The sequence below is a fragment of the Bufo bufo genome, chromosome 8, assembly GCF_905171765.1.
Source record: "Bufo bufo chromosome 8, aBufBuf1.1, whole genome shotgun sequence".
In the NCBI taxonomy this organism is placed as follows: domain Eukaryota; kingdom Metazoa; phylum Chordata; class Amphibia; order Anura; family Bufonidae; genus Bufo; species Bufo bufo.
The window spans coordinates 207642108-207664794 of record NC_053396.1 but is presented as its reverse complement, the minus strand read 5'-3'; the positions used below and the strand labels follow the sequence as shown (position 1 = coordinate 207664794).

Sequence of the window (22687 nt, the reverse complement as noted above, 5' to 3'; positions counted from 1 at the left end):
AGGGATGAGCGAACCCGAACTGTATAGTTCGGGTTCATACCGAATTTTGGGGTGTCCGTGACACGGACCCGAACATTTTCGTAAAAGTCCGGGTTCGGGTTCGGTGTTCGGCGCTTTCTTGGCGCTTTTTGAAAGGCTGCAAAGCAGCCAATAAACAAGCGTCATACTACTTGCCCCAAGAGGCCATCACAGCCTTGCCTACTAATGGCATGGCTGTGATTGGCCAGTGCAGCATGTGACCCAGCCTCTATTTAAGCTGGAGTCACGTAGCGCCGCACGTCACTCTGCTATGATCAGTATAGGGAGAGGTTGCAGCTGCGACGTTAGGGCGAGATTAGGCAGATTAACTCCTCCAAAATACTTCATTCTGTGATCGATCTGCAGCTGTGGATCATTGAAGTGCTATTATTGACTTGCTCACTTTTTTGAGGCTGCCCAGAGCGTTTTTAGATCACTTTTTTTCTGGGGTGATCGGCGGCCATTTTGTGACTTGTGGTGCGCCAGCACGAGCTATCACCAAGTGTATTTAACCATCGATAGTGTGGTTATTTTGTGCTATATCCTACATCAGCTGCAGGCTGAGCCTGTGTCACCGAAGTCCATTTAACCATCAACAGTCTGATTATTTTTTGGCCATATACTACATCAGCTGCAGGCTGAGCCTGTGTCACCCAAGTGCATTTAACCATCAACAGTCTGATTATTTTTTGGCCATATACTACATCAGCTGCAGGCTGAGCCTGTGTCACCGAAGTGCATTTAACCATCAACAGTCTGGTTATTTTTTGGCCATATATTACATCAGGGGCAAGTTGAGCCTATCACCCAGCACCTAAAAAATAGACCTGACATTTCTATTCAACCAAATCTGCACAGTTTTAGCTGGTCAAGTTATTTGTAGTGACCGTCAAAGCAGACTTTTTGTTCTGGGTTGAAAAAGCATTCCCAAATTTGCCATTCTGAAAATAACTAGTTTGTGGTATTTCAGGCCTACTTGAAATCTATCCCAAAAAAAAAATCTTCCATTAAAGTTATTGATAGTATCATTCAGAAAAACCTAAGACACACGCTAGCGTGCTGATAGAAGTGTCATTCTGTGATTAAAGCTATAACTGTCACACAGCGCAAAAAAAAACAGGTCTCACATCTCTATTCAACCAAATCTGCACAGTTTTAGCTGGTCAAGTTATTTGTAGTGACCGTCAAAGCAGACTTTTTGTTCTGGGTTGAAAAAGCATTCCCAAATTTGCCATTCTCAAAATTGTGGTGAACGGGAACAATGAGGAAAACATCTAATAAGGGACGCGGACGCGGACGTGGACATGGTCGTGGTGGTGTTAGTGGACCCTCTGGTGCTGGGAGAGGACGTGGCCGTTCTGCCACAGCCACACGTCCTAGTGAACCAACTACCTCAGGTCCCAGTAGCCCCCAGAATTTACAGGGATATTTGGTGGGGCCCAATGCCGTTCTAAGGATGGTAAGGCCTGAGCAGGTACAGGCAGTCAATTGGGTGGCCGACAGTGCATCCAGCACGTTCACATTATCTCCCACCCAGTCTTCTGCAGAAAGCGCACAGATGGCGCATGAAAACCAAGCCCATCAGTCTGTCACATCACCCCCATGCATATCAGGGAAACTGTCTGAGCCTCAAGTTATGCAGCAGTCTCTTATGCTGTTTGAAGACTCTGCTGCCAGGGTTTTCCAAGGGCATCCACCTAGCCCTTCACCAGGGGTGGAAGAGATAGAATGCACTAACGCACAACCACTTATGTTTCCTGATGATGAGGACATGGGAATACCACCTCAGCACGTCTCTGATGATGACGAAACACAGGTGCCAACTGCTGCGTCTTTCTGCAGTGTGCAGACTGAACAGGAGGTCAGGGGTCAAGACTGGGTGGAAGACGATGCAGGGGACGATGAGGTCCTAGACCCCACATGGAATGAAGGTCGTGCCACTGACTTTCAGAGTTCGGAGGAAGAGGCAGTGGTGAGACCGAGCCAACAGCGTAGCAAAAGAGGGAGCAGTGGGCAAAATCAGAACACCCGCCGCCAAGAGACTCCGCCTGCTACTGACCGCCGCCATCTGGGACCGAGCACCCCAAAGGCAGCTTCAAGGAGTTCTCTGGCATGGCACTTCTTCAAACAATGTGCTGACGACAAGACCCGAGTGGTTTGCACGCTGTGCCATCAGAGCCTGAAGCGAGGCATTAACGTTCTGAACCTTAGCACAACCTGCATGCAAAGCATGAACTGCAGTGGAGTAAACACCTTAAAAACAAGGAAGTCACTCAGGCTCCCCCTGCTACCTCTTCTGCTGCTGCCGCCTCGGCCTCTTCTGCTGCTGCTGCCACCGCCTCGGCCTCTTCCTCCGCCTCTGGAGGAACGTTGGCACCTGCCGCCCAGCAAACATGGGATGTACCACCAACACCACCACCTGCGTCACCAAGCATCTCAACCATGTCACACGGCAGCGTTCAGCTCTCCATCTCACAAACATTTGAGAGAAAGCGTAAATTCTCACCTAGCCACCCTCGATCCCTGGCCCTGAATGCCAGCATTTCTAAACTACTGGCCTATGAAATGCTGTCATTTAGGCTGGTGGACACACACAGCTTCAAACAGCTCATGTCACTTGCTGTCCCACAGTATGTTGTTCCCAGCCGCCACTACTTCTCCAAGAGAGCCGTGCCTTCCCTGCACAAACAAGTTTCCGATAAAATCAAGTGTGCACTGCGCAACGCCATCTGTGGCAAGGTCCACCTAACCACAGATACGTGGACCAGTAAGCACGGCCAGGGACGCTATATCTCCCTAACTGCACACTGGGTAAATGTAGTGGCGGCTGGGCCCCAGGCGGAGAGCTATTTGGCGCACGTCCTTCCGCCGCCAAGGATCGCAGGGCAACATTCTTTGCCTCCTGTCTCCTCCTCCTCCTACTCAGCTTCCTCCTCCTCTTCTTCCACCTGCTCATCCAGTCAGCCACACACCTTCACCACCAACTTCAGCACAGCACGGGGTAAACGTCAGCAGGCCATTCTGAAACTCATATGTTTGGGGGACAGGCCCCACACCGCACAGGAGTTGTGGCGGGCTATAGAACAACAGACCGACGAGTGGTTGCTGCCGGTGAGCCTCAAGCCCGGCCTGGTAGTGTGCGATAATGGGCGAAATCTCGTTGCAGCTCTGGGACTAGCCGGTTTGATGCACATCCCTTGCCTGGCGCATGTGCTGAATTTGGTGGTGCAGAAGTTCATTCGCAACTACCCCGACATGTCAGAGCTGCTGCATAAAGTGCGGGCCGTCTGTTCGCGCTTCCGGCGTTCACACCCTGCCGCTGCTCGCCTGTCTGCGCTACAGCGTAACTTCGGCCTTCCCGCTCACCGCCTCATATGCGACGTGCCCACCAGGTGGAACTCCACCTTGCATATGCTGGACAGACTGTGCGAGCAGCAGCAGGCCATAGTGGAGTTTCAGCTGCAGCACGCACGGGTCAGTCGCACTGCGGATCAGACCCACTTCACCACCAATGACTGGGCCTCCATGCGAGACCTGTGTGCCCTGTTGCGCTGTTTCGAGTACTCCACCAACATGCCCAGTGGCGATGATGCCGTTATCAGCGTTACAATACCACTTCTATGTCTCCTTGAGAAAACACTTAGGGCGATGATGGAAGAGGAGGTGGCCCAGGAGGAAGAGGAGGAAGAGGGGTCATTTTTAGCACTTTCAGGCCAGTCTCTTCAAAGTGACTCAGAGGGAGGTTTTTTGCAACACCAGAGGCCAGGTACAAATGTGGCCAGACAGGGCCCACTACTGGAGGACGAGGAGGACGAGGATGAGGAGGAGGTGGAGGAGGATGAGGATGAAGCATGTTCACAGCGGGGTGGCACCCAAAGCAGCTCGGGCCCATCACTGGTGCGTGGCTGGGGGGAAACACAGGACGATGACGATACGCCTCCCACAGAGGACAGCTTGTCCTTACCTCTGGGCAGCCTGGCACACATGAGCGACTACATGCTGCAGTGCCTGCGCAACGACAGCAGAGTTGCCCACATTTTAACGTGTGCAGACTACTGGGTTGCCACCCTGCTGGATCCCCGGTACAAAGACAATGTGCCCACCTTACTTCCTACACTGGAGCGTGATAGGAAGATGCGCGAGTACAAGCGCACGTTGGTAGACGCGCTACTGAGAGCATTCCCAAATGTCACAGGGGAACCAGTGGAAGCCCAAGGCGAAGGCAGAGGAGGAGCAAGAGGTCGCCAATGCAGCTGTGTCACGGCCAGCTCCTCTGAGGGCAGGGTTAGCATGGCAGAGATGTGGAAAAGTTTTGTCACCACGCCACAGCTAACTGCACCACCTCCTGATACGGAACGTGTTAGCAGGAGGCAACATTTCACTAACATGGTGGAACAGTACCTGTGCACACCCCTCCACGTACTGACTGATGGTTCGGCCCCATTCAACTTCTGGGTCTCCAAATTGTCCACGTGGCCAGAGCTAGCCTTTTATGCCTTGGAGGTGCTGGCCTGCCCGGCGGCCAGCGTTTTGTCTGAACGTGTATTCAGCACGGCAGGGGGCGTCATTACAGACAAACGCAGCCGCCTGTCTACAGCCAATGTGGACAAGCTGACGTTCATAAAAATGAACCAGGCATGGATCCCACAGGACCTGTCCATCCCTTGTGCAGATTAGATATTAACTACCTCCCCTTAACAATATATTATTCTACTCCAGGGCACTTCCTCATTCAATACTATTTTTAATTTCATTTTACCATTATATTGTGGGGCAACCCAAAGTTGAATGAACCTCTCCTCTGTCTGGGTGCCGGGGCCTAAATGTGTGACAGTGGCCTGTTCCAGTGGTGGGTGACGTGAAGCCTGATTCTCTGCTATGACATGAATACAGATTCTGCGCTGACATAAGGCCAGATTCTCTGTTACGGGACCTCTCTCCTCTGCCTGGGTGCCTGGGCCTAAATGTGTGACAGTGGCCTGTTCCAGTGGTGGGTGACGTGATGCCTGATTCTCTGCTATGACATGAAGACAGATTCTGTGCTGACATAAGGCCAGATTCTCTGTTACGGGACCGCTCTCCTCTGTCTGGGTGCCGGGGCCTAAATGTGTGACAGTGGCCTGTTCCAGTGGTGGGTGACGTGAAGCCTGATTCTCTGCTATGACATGAATACAGATTCTGCGCTGACATAAGGCCAGATTCTCTGTTACGGGACCTCTCTCCTCTGCCTGGGTGCCTGGGCCTAAATGTGTGACAGTGGCCTGTTCCATGTGGTTGGTGACGTGAAGCCTGATTCTCTAATATGACATGAATACAGATTCTGCACTGACATAAGGCCATATTTTCTGATACGGGACCTCTCTCCTCTGCCTGGGTGCCGGGGCCTAAATGTGTGACAGTGGCCTGTTCCAGTGGTGGGTGACGTGAAGCCTGATTCTCTGCTATGACATTAAGACAGATTCTGTGCTGACATAAGGCCAGATTCTTTGTTACGGGACCTCTCTCCTCTGCCTGGGTGCCTGGGCCTAAATGTGTGACAGTGGCCTGTTCCAGTGGTGGGTGACGTGAAGCCTGATTCTCTGCTATGACATGAATACAGATTCTGCGCTGACATAAGGCCAGATTCTCTGTTACGGGACCTCTCTCCTCTGCCTGGGTGCCTGGGCCTAAATGTGTGACAGTGGCCTGTTCCAGTGGTAGGTGACGTGAAGCCTGATTCTCTGCTATGACATGAATACAGATTCTGCGCTGACATAAGGCCAGATTCTCTGTTACGGGACCTCTCTCCTCTGCCTGGGTGCCTGGGCCTAAATGTGTGACAGTGGCCTGTTCCAGTGGTGGGTGACGTGAAGCTTGATTCTCTGCTATGACATGAAGACAGATTCTGCGCTGACATAAGGCCAGATTCTCTGTTACGGGACCGCTCTCCTCTGTCTGGGTGCCGGGGCCTAAATGTGTGACAGTGGCCTGTTCCAGTGGTGGGTGACGTGAAGCCTGATTCTCTGCTATGACATGAATACAGATTCTGCGCTGACATAAGGCCAGATTCTCTGTTACGGGACCTCTCTCCTCTGCCTGGGTGCCTGGGCCTAAATGTGTGACAGTGGCCTGTTCCAGATGTGGGTGACGTGAAGCCTGATTCTCTGCTTTGACATGAATACAGATTCTGCGCTGACATAAGGCCAGATTCTCTGTTACAAGGACCTCTCTCCTCTGCCTGGGTGCCTGGGCCTAAATGTGTGACAGTGGCCTGTTCCAGTGGTGGGTGACGTGAAGCCTGATTCTCTGCTATGACATTAAGACAGATTCTGTGCTGACATAAGGCCAGATTCTCTGTTACGGGACCTCTCTCCTCTGCCTGGGTGCCTGGGCCTAAATGTGTGACAGTGGCCTGTTCCAGTGGTGGGTGACGTGATGCCTGATTCTCTGCTATGACATGAAGACAGATTCTGTGCTGACATAAGGCCAGATTCTCTGTTACAGGACCTCTCTCCTCTGTCTGGGTGCCGGGGCCTAAATGTGTGACAGTGGCCTGTTCCAGTGGTGGGTGACGTGAAGCCTGATTCTCTGCTATGACATGAATACAGATTCTGCGCTGACATAAGGCCAGATTCTCTGTTACGGGACCTCTCTCCTCTGCCTGGGTGCCTGGGCCTAAATGTGTGACAGTGGCCTGTTCCAGTGGTGGCTGACGTGAAGCCTGATTCTCTGCTATGACATGAAGACAGATTCTGCGCTGACATAAGGCCAGATTCTCTGTTACGGGACCGCTCTCCTCTGTCTGGGTGCCGGGGCCTAAATGTGTGACAGTGGCCTGTTCCAGTGGTGGGTGACGTGAAGCCTGATTCTCTGCTATGACATGAATACAGATTCTGCGCTGACATAAGGCCAGATTCTCTGTTACGGGACCTCTCTCCTCTGCCTGGGTGCCTGGGCCTAAATGTGTGACAGTGGCCTGTTCCAGTGGTGGGTGACGTGATGCCTGATTCTCTGCTATGACATGAAGACAGATTCTGTGCTGACATAAGGCCAGATTCTCTGTTACAGGACCTCTCTCCTCTGTCTGGGTGCCGGGGCCTAAATGTGTGACAGTGGCCTGTTCCAGTGGTGGGTGACGTGAAGCTTGATTCTCTGCTATGACATGAAGACAGATTCTGCGCTGACTTAAGGCCAGATTCTCTGTTACGGGACCGCTCTCCTCTGTCTGGGTGCCGGGGCCTAAATGTGTGACAGTGGCCTGTTCCAGTGGTGGGTGACGTGAAGCCTGATTCTCTGCTATGACATGAAGACTGATTCTGCGCTGACATGAAGCCAGATTCTCTGCTATGGCATGAAGAGACTGATTCTCTGCTGACATGAAGCCAGATTCTTTGCTATGGCATGAAGAGACTGATTCTCTGCTGACGTGAAGCCAGATTCTCTGCTATGGGACCTCTGTCCAATTGATATTGGTTCATTTTTATTTTTTTAATTTTTATTTTAATTCATTTCCCTATCCACATTTGTTTGCAGGGGATTTACCTACATGTTGCTGCCTTTTGCAGCCCTCTAGCTCTTTCCTGGGCTGTTTTACAGCCTTTTTAGTGCCCAAAAGTTCGGGTCCCCATTGACTTCAATGGGGTTCGGGTTCGGGACGAAGTTCGGATCGGGTTCGGATCCCGAACCCGAACATTTCCGGGAAGTTCGGCCGAACTTCTCGAACCCGAACATCCAGGTGTTCGCTCAACTCTACTGATAACACGTTGAAGACATGTTCGGGCATGTCCTAAGACGTGCCTGGCCATTGGATACTAGTCCCTTGTGTCGGACCCCCGCCGGTCAGATGCTGATGATCTATCCAGAGGATAGATCATCAGTTTAAAAGAATTGCAGAACCCCTTAAGGGTATCACTCTCAATGTCGCTAACACTTGACTTGTTAATTTTGATAGCTTAAAAGACCTTATGTTGGATTACTCACGCAATCCCGATCCCAAGACGCAGGAAAACAATAGGTATAGAGTAAAACGGCATTGTCAGAAATAGGAACCATTGGGCCATAGAGACAAGACCGTTACTTAAAATGCAAAAGTGCGGCTACACAAAGAGACGAGTGACGACATACTTTACAATGTTACCTTTTGGCTATTAAACATTGCCGTGCAATTTCAACACCCATTTTCTTGTATTTTAGCAGGTCCCTCAAATTCTGGAAAGAGTTTTTTCGTAAAACTTTTGTTAATACAAGTGGATACGCTAATGTCGCACAAACCTGACAATGTCCTTTGGTTTTACACATGTTGGCATATATAGTACGACAAGCTAACCCGTTTGTTTACAAATATCAGGTTTATCGAGGGAATACCGCAAAATTTTACAGACGATGAACTATTCCCGCAGGACAAGGTAAATTTGGCAGTTGTTGATGATCTTATGGAGGCGGCTTGCGAAAATCTTGAAATACAAAACGCTTTCACCAAATACGTGCACCACAGAAATTTGAGCATCATGTATCTCATTCAAAGCGTTTTTTGCCAGGGTAAGAAAAGCAGGACCATAAAGTTAAACACTAAATACATGGTCCTTTATAAGAACCCGCGTGATATATTACAGGTTATTACGTTGGCTCGGCAAATGTACCCTGGTAAAGCACGTTTCTTTTTGAAAGCTTTTGAAGATGCTACACACGCGCCTTATGGCTATTCACTCGTAGATTTAAGATCTGATACGCCTGAGGAACTACGGCTAAGAACTGGTTTGTTTCCGCCAGATCTTCCGGCGGCTTATGTGTGCAAATAGAAGCTCTAAAATGTGATATTTCGGATCTCAACGGTCATTCTTGGTAGCGTCGCCTCACCTGTAAAGATGTCGAACAGGATCGGATGTAATTGGGATCTTTTAAAAGCGTTGGTCAAAACAAAACCGACGGTCCGAAAATCAATATTACGCAGTGCCAGTAATGATTTGATATCTGCTATTGGCGAGATCGCTCTCAACATCCTTAAGGGAAAGATACCTCTTAGAGAGTGACAAAAAAATATACTGAAAAGATGGTGCAAGGCTATAAAGAAATTAAGCGATAAAAGTCACCCCATTAAAGACGAAAAGCGCATTGTCAACCAGAGCGGCAGTTTTATAGGTTCGCTGCTCGGCTTTGCGATACCTTTAATCACTAGCTTGATAGCTAATAGAGTCGACGGCTCATAATGGAGTATGCAGAGAAAATGTTCCTGGTTTTTCAAACACGAGCTGGACTGCCTAAAAAAAACATCTGTAGAAACACCAGAGATACGCCAGACCACTATGCAGCGTTTAGACGACAAAATTAGCAAAATACTACACAGAAATGACCTTTCAGATGATGAAAAAATTAAGAGATGCACTAATGTGTTACAGAGATACTTGACGCTCAACAAACAGGCTGATAAAGAAATGTCAACCCTAACTTTGATTACGCAGCCGCAACCCGATCAACAACGATTGACAAATGACTCTTCCAGTGGAGATGATGTTAAAGAGATACTTGACAATGTCAATATAAGGTATAGGAAAAATGCTGAACTTTTGTTGAACAAACTGCGACGATCGGGTAACAAGCCATACTGGAACGCTAGGGGTGAATTCATTTACAAAGATCAAGTTATACCAGGATCCAACATTATCGACCTGATTCGTACCGCGACGCAAAGTCACGGTTTGCTTAAGGCTAAAACACCTCGTGGGTGGGACTTCTTCATGGAAACGATCGCCAAACTGAATGTGCCATCAACTGTAATCGGTAATACAAGAACGAGAGAACTTTACGATAATTTAAAAAGGGGGTCGCCCGGTGAATCTTTTGAAGCTGTTCATACCCCTTTTAGGCAGAAGCCGTTCGTAACAACAACCGCTGTGTTAACGCGAGGCTCTTTATTACCTAAAAAGAGAATGCCGACTTTGTTACAGACATCTTGGTTAACATTGTAACTTTTACTTTGAATGTATTTGTATGTAGTGCCTGATAATGTTTTATATAAAATGACTATTTAAATAAAAATGTAGTCCACTATCTTGATTAGTTAAAATTGCATAAACCGCAAGGGCGCATCGGTGATGGAAGGTACTTAAAACATTGCTAAAATGACCGCAAATGCCGAAATATTGAGCTGTCGGTTCTTACGGCGGCGTTGAACCCTTATTCAGAGAAGTATGAAAATTTGAAATGAGAAAAGATGCTGTAAAAAATTGGTTGAACAACGAGAACACGAGCTGATCTTGTGTCGATAATAGATTTTTCTAAAGAAAATGGTGTAAAATACTTGCTAATGGTCGCTGGTGTATTCTCCATAGGACGGTAGAATGTTCTATGGAGCGTGTGTGAGTGTCCAGTGTCTCAATTCACACTGATGGGTGCGTTAGATATTAACAGTAGTGGTGCACAAGTCCACTTACGTGTCCGGTCTCTTCGGCGCCTTTGTAGTATAACGGGTAGTTTTCTTTTGTAGCGCTTATGCGCCTCTTACCCGATGTCGGTGGTGTCTGCACGGTGGCGTCTGTTAGCATACAGTCCAGGTATCAGCCGCTCTACGGATAGTCTCCGGTTGTTAATGACGCTGCGCGCCTGCGCAGTGTAGTTTTCCGGACGCTGGCTGTTCTACGTGTGGTCTCTGGTTGCTAGCAATGCTAGACACCTGCGCAATACGAAGTTCCGGACACTCACAGCCCACAGATTATTGCAATATGCTGGTTCAACTTCACGCTTGCGAATTTTCAATTCCCAATCATAGGAATAGTACACATATTGCCACTGAGGAAGAAACCCATGCGGTTTTGAAACGCGTCTGGCTAGAAAAGTAACTGCACCCCTATTACAATTGGTGTAATATTCCTATGATTGGGAATTGAAAATTCGCAAGCATGAAGTTGAACCAGCGTATTGCAATAATCTGTGGGCTGTGAGCATCCAGAACTTTGTATTGAGCGTATACATTGTTGTAATTACGCACAAACGTGTCTACCCTACTGAGTTATTGAAGAATGTACCGTGATGCGTTGTAAATAAAGACATTTTGCTTAAATCACATACGCCTTTGATTTTTATTAAACATAATTTCCTAACCAAGCTAATTTCCTACAGAAACAAAATTATTTCGACGCTCTTAAATAACGTCTTAGGACATGTCCGAACATGCCTTCATCATGCTCGGACATTTCCTGACGTGTGGGGCTGTATTTTACAAAACGAATGCTGAATCGGTACCCGGGAAAGTTGGGTGCCGCGCTGTCGCTCTTAAATAGCGTCTTAGGACATCTGACTTACTGACGGTACGTCTTAGGACATGACCGAACATGTCTTCAACATGTTATCGGCACCCGGGAAAGTTGGGTGCCGCAATCAGCTATTGTCAATATTTATAAATTATACATATCTGTGTTAAATAGCTATGTTGAATATCTGTGATAGATCCGACTATGAAATAGGACAAAATGGGAAGACAGAATCGGCACCCGGGAAATTTGGGTGCCGCAATTAGCTATTGTCAATATTTATAAATGATACAGATCTGTGTTAGATGTGGTGATCAAATATTTTTCTTAAATCACGTACACCTGATTTTATTAAACACGATAGTATATAATTAAAGCAAATTTACAACATCGCAGGTCCTGCAGGATCTAACAAAGGGACTGCAGCAGTTGCCCTTCCAGGACCTGCGGTGACATCATCAAAGATACTTTAGCTTTAGAAAGATAGACGGATCAATTAGCCGTTGTCAATATTTATAATGGCTTAGTAAGAGGTTAATACAAGCTTAATATAATTTTATTTTTAAAGATATTAAACTTAATTGAATTACTGACGTGATATCAGACCTAACAGAATAAGGGGGCGTTGAATGGGCGGTGTTTAGGCGTGGTTTGGGTCGGTATTTAGGCGTGTTTGGAAGGGGTTGTGAATGGAGTGGGTGGGGTTGTGGGCGGGGAAAGGGATGTGTGAACCTGTCACTTTTGATTTGACGAGGTGTGTCGCCCTATACTACTACTGCAGCATTCAAGTGAATGGGAGCTGCAGTTTGCCACTGCCAGAAATAGTTATGGGGAATACAAGTATTTACTGCAATAGAGATGTCTCGAGAGGTGATGGTTTTCTGTAAGGGACATTCCATTATTTACCACTCATGCAGAGTTTATGTTCTTCCGTTTCAAGGAGACCACATTCTTCAGAATCTAGACGGATGCGCCCTCTTTGGTAATGGCACAGTTAATATCATAAATAAATATCATTTTAATGGAAAACCACTTATGTTTTTCAACTTGGATACTGGAAAATGGATGGCAGAACTGCCGGAGTATGAAGATTTTGTTGATGATTTGAATGGAAATACAACTATGTCTGAAGAAGAAAAGAATATTTCATTGAGTGAATGTGTTCAGCACATACAAGAACTGCTTCAACTGGGCAAATGCACGCTCGATAGGAAAGGTCAGTACTGTATGAGATGAGCTTTGTAGCTTATAACTTTTAGTCATAGTAATATTTAGTATCTTGCGTTAATCATGGTGCCAAGAAATATTACAGAAAGGGTAAAGGGGATAACCCAATTGTTCAATGAAACTCTGTGAATGTTATGTAGGTCCAGCTTCTCAAAGCCCCAGCGAACAGTTGATATCTCCAGGGAATGTTGGCCACTGACTACATGTACTTTTTAAGTGCCATACGTGTTGAATGCTGTCCCACCATCATACAGGTTGGTGTACACAGAGGAGATGAGTGATGTAAGGACAGCCCTACACATTAGATAGCTGTCGACCTAATGCTCCATTGGCCAACACATATCTCTCCCGACCGCCTCCCTTCCCTATACACATGCCAGCTCTTCTCGACTGGTGAGATAGAAAAAAACTGCTTCCAGACTCCTCCAGCAGCGGCTTATCTCCCCAAGCAAAAAAGGATTGGGCAGCCGAAATCCAACTACTTGACCCTTATTCCCCACCCCACCCCACCCCAGCATCTTACATCAGCAGATCCCATACGCAATAAATGGTTGATGGGTCCCTGTTCTTTACATAAGGTAGGTCACCCACTCACACCCGATTGTCATCCCATTGATTGAAAACACCTGACTTCACTTACTTTCGCCAATCACAGACATATGACATTGGATTATTTTTCTCTATAGATAAAAGACCTCACAGGACTTGTGAGGAAATCTGATGCATTTTAGGACAAATTTATGCAGAAATATAGAAAATTCTGAAGAGTTCACAAACTTTCAAGCACCACTATAGATTTGCTTTCCTGACATACTGACTGCTAGAATATGCACAGGCCTGCATATAGGTTTAGACAGTTGTGGCTCACAATTCTGACATTGAGCTGCAACTAATAAAATGTACGTTTCGCAAAACCCAAGTCTGAAATTTTCCCGTTTACTGCTACTTCATGATGCCCTCAGAGAGTGGGGTACCCAAACAGCCATAAAGCAGGAGTAATGAAAAATTTTAGACATCGTTTTAATCCCATGAAAATCCAAAACTGTCAAATAGCAAGTTAATGGACAAGCTTTCTAGGTGCCTAAAGCAGAGGTAACAGAAATATCCACCATCTTCAATCCCTGCAGGACAGCTGTCTAATAGTCATCGAATTAATTGCCCCCTGATCCTTACCAATCTCTAGTGTTCTTTATAATACATGTCCCCACTGCCCTCCACTGCTGCCTCATATTCATGTCTTTAACTCTTGTCTTTCCTCCTAATAAAAGTTCCAGTTGTGAAAGTGACACAGATTCCTGTAGGCAATACTGGAGTTAGGCTCTACTGCCGAGCATACGGACATTACCCCAAGGACATCTTCATAATGTGGTACAAGAATGGACACCACATATCGGAGAAGATGATGGAAAGGTTGACCCTGCCACTTCCTGACATGACATATCTGAGCTCCTTATCTATCAATGTCACGTCTCTGGCTGATGATGTTTATACCTGCAAGGTCAACCACAGTAGTATGCTGCTGAATTTCACACAGGATTGGAGTAAGTGGAATGAACGGCTGTTACATACCAAAATTAGAGTATGATCTTTAAGTTATAATATTGATTATCCAGTGCTTACTCCACAGATTAGAATCTGGCAAAAAAAAACAAAAAAAAAACAACATACTAATAAAAAAAACTCAAATATAAATTCTGTGCCATAGTTTGTAGGTCATGGTTCATAAAAGGTCATACAGGTACCCATACACAATCTTAAGTTGATCGAAAAGGACAACTCTCACCAAAATAATTATGCGTTGGATAAATTTTGACAAAGAATGATCATTTTAGCCAATGGATGACAGACTACCATCATCTGAAAAGAAGTTGGCCATGAATGAAATTTTTATCCAATAGTCAAACTAAATATCTTTCATTTAGGCCTCATGCACGCGGCTGTTGTTGTCCGGTGCCCGGATTGTGGCCAACAAACAGCGGGTTCGCAATATACAGGCACCGGCCGTTTGTGCAGAGGCACAGAACCCCATGGAAGCACTATGGAGTGCTTCCATTGGTTTTCTGTAAGTACCTCTGCACTGCAAAAAAGTAGTGCATGCACTACTTTTCCTTGCGGAGCGGATCCTCAGATGCAGATCACCGACCCCATTCAAGAGAATGGGTCCGCGTCTGCATACGGCGGGCACATGGTTGGTGCCAGTGCATTGTGGACCACAATTTGCGGTCCGCAGCACAGGCACAGACAAACAACAGCCATGTGCATGAGGCCTTCCAGACGGATCATTTGTGGACAAACAATTTTTCTTGGAAAGAACATTCCTAAAAAGATCTTTTGTCTATCACCTGGTTTCATTGAATGTGTTAGGCCAGTGTGAACAATTAGAGCTAACAATACAGACTAAAATGTGTACGGCGGTGTCTGCAAAACGGTTGTTCAACTGCTGTCCAACCATCAACTTTCTTCTGTCTAATGTGTTTGGCCACCTGAAGAGCTGAAGGTCAGCTAAGAGTAATCAATAAAAACCACAAGAAATAAAATAGACAAGTGCTCAGCTCATTAGTCTTCAGGGACAATGCAGCATAGTCATGTTTTATTTATCGCCATCACACCTTCAGTTTTCATGAGGTCGTTTCAGTTTCCAATTCATGGTGTTGTCTTGATGGTCTTTCTTCACAACACTGTTGTCAACTTTCATGGACATTTGCCTAGAAACTGTGGCTGTGTTTCTTTGTGAGAGTGATTTTTTGTTTGCCAATTGTCAATTTTTGTTCAATGGATTAAGCGACGGGTAATCGGTATACTTATTAATTTATAATGACCTTAGCCCCTTTCCATTATCTACATTTACCTTAAAGTCATTGATTCCTCAGGTTTTCTTTAATTCTGCCTCCAAAAAAAGATGGAATAAAAAAAAAGATCATACAATTGTATATATCAATAAAATCTACAGCTTGCTCCACAAAAAAACAAAGCTGCACCCAGCTCCATCGAGAGAAAATAAGAAAAAAAGTTATGGCTCTTTGATCCTGGTGACACAAAATATATTAAATTTTTTAAGTGATCTTTTTGTTTACAAGTAGAAATACATAAAAAACTATATAAATTTACTGTTGCACTGATCCACAGAATGAGGATAAGATATTATCTATGCTGTATAATGAACGTCATAAAAAAAAAATTAAATGGCAGTTTTTTTCATTCCTATTTCCCAAATCGATGGAATAAAAAAGTGATCAAAAGTCTTATGTACCCAACATGGTACCAATAACATCTACAGTATATCCTACGCTCTCACACACCACCGTCAGCTGGCAGAATATGATGACACACAACATATGATTTAAAAAAAAAAAATTTTGGTGAAAAAATAAGAAAACATAAACAATTATAAAACTGATATTGCCAATATACAGTGATCCACTGTAAATGGTGTTGAATCTAACACAGTCTTAAAACTTTCTGTGTTTTCTGTATTCAGGGACAAGAGATTTTGAAAACCTAAACAGCGCTCCTTCTAATCCATCTCTTGGGGCCGTCATCCTCGTCATCACTGTCATTGTGTTTGGTTTAGTCTCTTTTGCAAAACGCAGAATAGTGTTGATTGCGAATATTCTAATAGCAAATTTTTTCTCGCGAATATGGGCACTTCGAGAATTCACGAAAATTTAGAATATAGTGCTATATATTCGTAGTAGCGAATATTCTAGTTTTTTTTTAACATCAGTATTACTGCTTCTTGCTTGTGGGCCAATGAGAAGGCTGCAATGTCTTTGTCAGAGCTCAGCAACATCCTTAGCAACCAATAGGAAAGTTGCCTACCTCTTACTATATAAGAAACTCCCCAGAAGCCATTTTCTGACTCTGCTGAGTCATCTGGATTCTTATTTAATTACATTAGATAGTTAGTTAGCTTATATATATAATACAGATAGTTAGTGGGAGATAGTCAGTGTAGGTTAGATAGTGATATAGTGTAGCTGATATAGTGCAGGGTGTTAGGTAGTGTGATAGGAATTACTGTGCTGTGATAGGGATTAGTGTCTCTGTTAGATACAGTGCTGTGATGTCACAACAATACTTAGTGCACCAATCAGTAATATGTACTCAGACCTAATAAAATGTGAAGTTGCATGTATTACGCAAAAAAATGCACATCATTAGTGCCGATTTGCGCAATTGCAAAAATAATTACTGTAGAATTTATTGTAAATATTATGCGAACAATTTGTGAAATATCCCGAAAACGAATAATGCCTATGCCGCTTATCACTAACGCAGAAGACAGCGACACAGATATCCACCAGTTAAAGAAGATTCATGAAGCAAGAACATGCCGTGACCCCGCAGAGCGCTATTCACATATATGACGTTTGTTATTAATTCACCAGCCTGAAATTTTCTGCAGCGTAGATAAAATGCAGCTGAAGGTCCTTCTTCATCAAGCAACTTATGTACCGCACATGTGGACGCTGGCCGTGGCGTCCACATGTGCGGTACATAAGTTGCTTGATGAAGGGCTTTAAATAAGCCCAAAATGTTGCATCCATAACTGTACTGATGTGCACAACCATGTCTGGCTGAATAAATTCTTCACTACAACACAGAACACCGGAGTGCTGTCTATATTGTGTGTCTTTAAGAAATTCACCCTGGGGTGGAGAAAGGGTCGAGAAAAGACGAGCACCTGGTGAAAACCACATAGTGGATGAGTGCTGTGACACCCATCCCCCCAAATTCTAAGACCCCCGCAGATCTGATATTGATGACCTATCCCGAGGATAGGTCATCAATATTAATTTGTGAATAGCCCCTTAAGTTCAGTGTATCTCTGATGCTCTCACTGGTGGCAGCTACAGGCAGTCAGCTCATTATTTATTAAAGTTACCCTCTGGTTCAAAAATAAAAAAAATCACATTAACCGGGGAATGAAAATAACTAACCTGGAGACCTCCTTTTCATTGTTTTAATTTCAGATCGGCTAATTCTCAGGTTCCTCTTCTGCCATCCAAGATGGCTGCACCACTTCTCAGACTATCTGCTCCACACTGTGCATTAGTAGCCCAAGATGCCTCCCACTTGTCAAGCCCTGCCCTTGGATTGGTCAGCAATGTTCACCTGAGCAATGCTGGTCAATTCAAGGGCAACAGGAAGTGTTTTGGACTACCAAATGCACATTTTTCTTCAGGCGGTCTGAGAAGTGGTGTTAGATGGCAGAAGAGCAGCCCAGTGTTTGGTGGATCTGTGGCTGAAAAGATAAAAAGGAGGCCACAAGGTAAGTATTCTGTTTGTTCCCTAGTTAGAGTGGACTTTTAACTTGAGAGTTCCTTTAAATTCATGTGTATACAGGGTATTTGTATCACAAAAACAAAGCTTTCCCCACTATATAGAGTTGCAATAAAAAGTAAGTGAACCATTTGGAATTACTTGGATATCAGCACTAATCACTATGATAGTGTGGTCTAACTGTTATCTAAGTTGGAATTATAGACAAACACAGTCTACTAAAAAGCTAATATTTATTCAACAAGGTGATAATGGTAGTAAGGTCCATTGCAGTGGATCACTATAAAACAATCATTAAGAACAAAGTGATAGATAAAACATTGCATCACACATATGGCGCCATAGGAAAAATAAATAAAAATATAAAAAAATGTAAAAAATTTATAAAAGTCACTGAATACTTGAGGTTATGCCATAGTAGCCTGATCGTTGGAGCTCAAGGCTCTGCTTCAGGATATAGGTCTGTTTGAGTCCACAATGCCGTGAGCTACAAATCCTTCCGAAAATCAGGGTATCCGCTATCTTTTGGGGAGCAAGTTCCCCCTGGTGACTGACCACTCCCCTCTCAAGTGGATGAGCCAGGCCAAAGACAGGAATGCTCGGGTCACCAGGTTGTTCTTGTCTCTACAAACTTTAAGTTTACAATAGAACACAGGGCAGGCCGGTTACACGGAAACGCGGATGCCCTGTCCCGAGTACACTTTATGGCGTGTGTTCACCCCCCTCAGGGTTGAACAAAGGGGTGAGGTATGTAGGAAGGTGCAAGGGTCCCTCATTGACGGAAGGTATGTGTCACCGAGGTTCCTGGCCTCGGTGAGATAGTAATAGGTAATTTTGTGTGTTAGCTGCAGCTAGTGCTCGCTGACACTGTTTTTACTTAGTGTGGCTGTAAAGCCAATCCGGTTCTTATTGGGAGCAGCCAAAGAGCAGGGTGGGTGGCTGTTCCCCACATTCCAAGCCAGGTTTTGGGCTGGGTTTTAAAAACCCAGCCAGCAGCTCAGCTGGGTGTGGAATGATCCTCCAGGCAGGGCTCGAGTCGAGGGGGAACGGGTGGGAACGGCGTTCCTGCACTTTTTTCATGGCAGGAACGTCGTTCCCAAAGTTTCAGGGCAAAAGCACCAGGAAGGAAGCGGTGAATGCTTTGTACTCACCGCTTCCTGGTCCTCGGCTGTCGGCTCTGCAGGCTGCGCAGTGCGCACAGGAGTGAGTCGCTCTGTGACGTCACGCTGTGCGCAGCCTTCACAGCACAGCCGACAGCAGGAGAAGAGGAGCATCTGCGTCCAGGAGCAGGAGAGGTAAGTGTTTTTTTTTTTTTCATATATTATGGGCAGTGGGCTGATGAGAGGCATAGGGGGGCTGATGATAGGTGCAGGGGGGCTGATGAGAGGTGCAGGGGGGCTGATGAGAGGTGCTGTGGGGCTGATGAGAGGCGCTGGGGGCTGATGAGAGGCGCTGGGGGGCTGATGAGAGGCACTGGGGGGCTGATGAGAGGCACAGGGGGGCTGATGAGAGGCACAGGGGGGCTGATGAGAGGCACTGGGGGGCTGATGAGAGGCACTGGGGGGCTGATAAGAGGCACAGGGGGGCTGATGGAGAGGCATTGGGGGCTGCTATGAGGCATGGGGCTATTATCTGAGGTCTGATTGGGGGTCATTCATATTGGGGTCTGATCTGAGGTCTTATTGGGGTCTTATTAACATTGGGGATCTTATTGGGGCTGTTAGCTGAGGTGTGATTAACATTGGGGGTCTGATTGGTGGTCTGACCTGAGGTGTAATGAAAAATATTTTTTTCTTATTGTCCCCCTCTAAAACCTAGGTGCGTCTTATGGGCCGGTGTCTCTAATAGGGCAAAAAATACAGTACTTGCTTGCTCCAGCCGACCTCCCCTGCCCTTTGCGAACGCCGCGCGCTGTGACATCACGCGGAGGCACTTGGGTGAGTTCCCACACTTTTTTTCCCAGGACTTGACCCCTGCCTCCAGGTGATAGTGGAGCTGTGAAATCTCTGTGTTTGGGAGATGAGGAGTTCCGCCATGCTGCAAAGCTGAGAGCCACATGAGAGCCGCCTGCTGGGAGTCAGGTGCCCTAAAGCCTGCTGTGAACTGCCAGTTGACATGTTTTGCTCTGTGAACTCTTGCTGTGTGAATTAACACCAGGACTCTTGCTGTGTGAATCAACACCAGGACCCTGCAAAGTATTGTTTTTCTTTTCTTTTCTGCCTGTTTGTTTGAATAAACACTGAACTTTTGCTTTTCAACCGTGGTCTTGCCTCTGTATTGTGTCCACTTACCCTGCCTACCAGAGCAAATCCCTACAATACCATTGTTATTTTTACATTGTACACTTTATTATTTTGGCAGTGTGAGAGATGTGTATGTGGTGTGAACATTCTGTAGTACACATTTTTGTGTAGTACACATTTTTGTCCACAAGATGGCTGCAAACCAGATGTTTGAGCCATGTGTGCATTCTTTTGTTTAAGGTAAATAGGGGAGGGGGAAATGGGGATTACATTGCAGTGTTCAAATCTACCTATGAAATCAGAGTTGAAGTTGCTGAAACCACTCCTATCAGGTTAAGGAGCCAATAGTCTCTTCTTAAGGAACACCCCTTTTGTGATGTCATGTCTGCTATATATGTGAATGTATTTTGAAATAAACAGGGGTCTTGCTCAGGGGGATGAGGAAGTACTTTCCCATGAAACCACCTAGTGTGTCTGGTCTCATTATGAAAGCTGTATGGCATGCACATACTTATACTTCTAATTGATTTGGCACCACAAAGAAGAAGGAAATTGTATGAATTGCGATGACAAATGGCATCCCCTGGTTGGGCAGACAGCTTGCGTAATTTCCGATTCAAATGCCAGTAGGGGACTTGCGCAAAACCATCAGACGAGGTCATAAGCTGCAGCAAAGGTAAGAAGCTTTAATTCTTAAAACCTCCTCTGAGTCTTTTGCCCAAGTGAATTCTCAAGAGTTGAATTGGTGTTATCGCGATAGACGGGTTCAAATTATAGCTGATCTGTCCGTTAGAACGAAAGAACATGTTGAAATATTCCTTCTTTGTGTGGTAGGACATGCTGGAACAAAGCAGAAGTTGTTAGACAGCTGAGTCGGATATCCTGTGACGTAGAATTGGATCCCAGCCAAGTTCTGACGAGAGTCTTGAGGAAAGGGTTAACACCAATTATCATAGGCGATTTGATGTTATTAAGATTTTGTATCCCGGTGAATGGACCAGGGGTCTTCACCAAGAGATATTGTGGGCTCGATACTATTATTGTCACAGCCACTATCTCTGGCTGTGACCTTCCGTCCTTGCTCGTTCGGCGCTCCTCGCTGAAGTTTCGTTTCTGTGTGTTATTTGTGGTTCTGTATGGGTTAACTCCCCTGTGTTCCTATTAGGAGTTAATCCTCTCTGTCTGCTCCATGGGTGTGGCCTCTCTGCTGCACCCATGGAACCTGTATATAAGGCTGAGGTTTCCTCAGTTCTGTGTCAGCTCTCCTGGTGTGTGTTGTCTTGTCCTGCTCCTTGTTTGTACTCACTCTCCCATGCTGCTGACCCATGGGATTCGTGTCTGTCTGTCTGTCCTCTGTGGGTTTCCTACTTGTTCATTGACGTCCTCTTTGATGTCCTCTTTCCTGTGTTTCTGTTATCTGTTCTGCCAGTTATGTTTTAGTTACCTTGTGTGTATTCATGTCTCTGTTCAGCAAGTCCTTGCTGCACCTTTCTTTGCAGCAGAGTGCCATGCGCAAGGCCATGCAGTTTATTACTGGTGGAGCCAATCCTTCTCTGCTCATTTTCACTCCTGTTTCCTTGCTATGTACTCCTGCTTGTGTTATTAGTTGCCCTGTTTGTATTTGCCTGTCTATGTTATGTTTGCCTATGTGCCGTCGGTACCTTCTGGTTCCTGTTGTCCATTCGTTCTTGCTGTCACTGTCTAGTTCACGCTCCAGAGTGGACCCTGGCAACTTCCTGCTGCAAAGCCTAACCCTACCATCTGGGGCCCTAGTGAATACCAGGAGTTGCGTAGTCACGCCCCTCTGGAGTATTACTAGACAGTGGCACAGTGGGGGTTTTCTCCCACTGTGCTGACGGTACATAGAGCTCATGTTTTGTCTGTGCTGCCTTCCCTGGTTTTTGTTTGTGCAATAAACTCTTTTGTGTCTGTACCTGATTTCAATTTGTTTATTGCTTGACGACACGGAGGTCTCTTCTGGGACCTCCAACTCGTGACAATTATATATCATTTGATCTATGTGCAACTGCGCTTAAGTTAGCAGGTTCGATAGCAATTACTTATAGTAATTGGATATCGTTTGATCTTTGTGCAACTGCGCTTAAGTTAGTGGGCTTGATAATAATTAGAGATCGTTTGATCTTTGTGTAACCACAATAATGGGAAATTCTAATGTTGCAGGACAAAGTGAGGAGATGTTAACAGCAGCTCAGTTGATGAGAGAAAGAGAAGGAAAAGTTTCAGTAACTAAGTTAAAATCGTTCATGCATGCAATTGGTATGCCTGAAACTGGAAGATTAAATGAAAGGATTGTGGATAAGTGTATTGAAGGAAAAGATAAGTTGGTTGAAGGATAATAGGCTGGTGCAAGCTGAGTTATGGTGGAAATTGTCTATGAAAGTGACTGAGAGAAATTGAAGCAAGTTGGAGAAATGACCAGCATTTCTTATTACAAGATGGAGGATTTTGAATCCTATGAAGAACAAAAAAAAACAAAACATGTGGCATCCCTTCCCCCACCACATCTGCTGTAGCTTCCAAAAGTAATTATGTGACTTGTAGTTCCACAAGAACTTTTCCTGTTTTCTCTCTGTAATGTGCTCTCAAAAATAACCCCTCCCATCTGTATTTTGCTTTTTCCTTCACATCCCCCTCCTGTGCTCTTACTGACCCCCCCACCCTCAGGAATTC

General features: G+C 45.6%; 1 protein-coding gene across 4 annotated transcripts in view; it reads left to right on the top strand.

The window, feature by feature from the left end:
- Positions 1-16896, top strand: part of LOC120977445 (major histocompatibility complex class I-related gene protein-like) — a 118216-nt gene extending 101320 nt beyond the window's left edge. For 2 of the 4 annotated variants that reach the window (XM_040405406.1, XM_040405407.1), the window contains exons 3-5: positions 12184-12459; positions 13736-14011; positions 15949-16141. In XM_040405406.1, coding sequence (XP_040261340.1) covers positions 12184-12459; positions 13736-14011; positions 15949-16139 — 743 coding nt within the window. In that variant the 3' untranslated portion in view covers positions 16140-16141. Of the gene's footprint in view, positions 1-12183; positions 12460-13735; positions 14012-15948; positions 16142-16741 lie in introns of those variants that run through there. The other 2 variants (XM_040405409.1, XM_040405408.1) reach the window with 2 other exon arrangements.
- The last annotated feature ends 5791 nt before the right edge of the window (positions 16897-22687 follow it).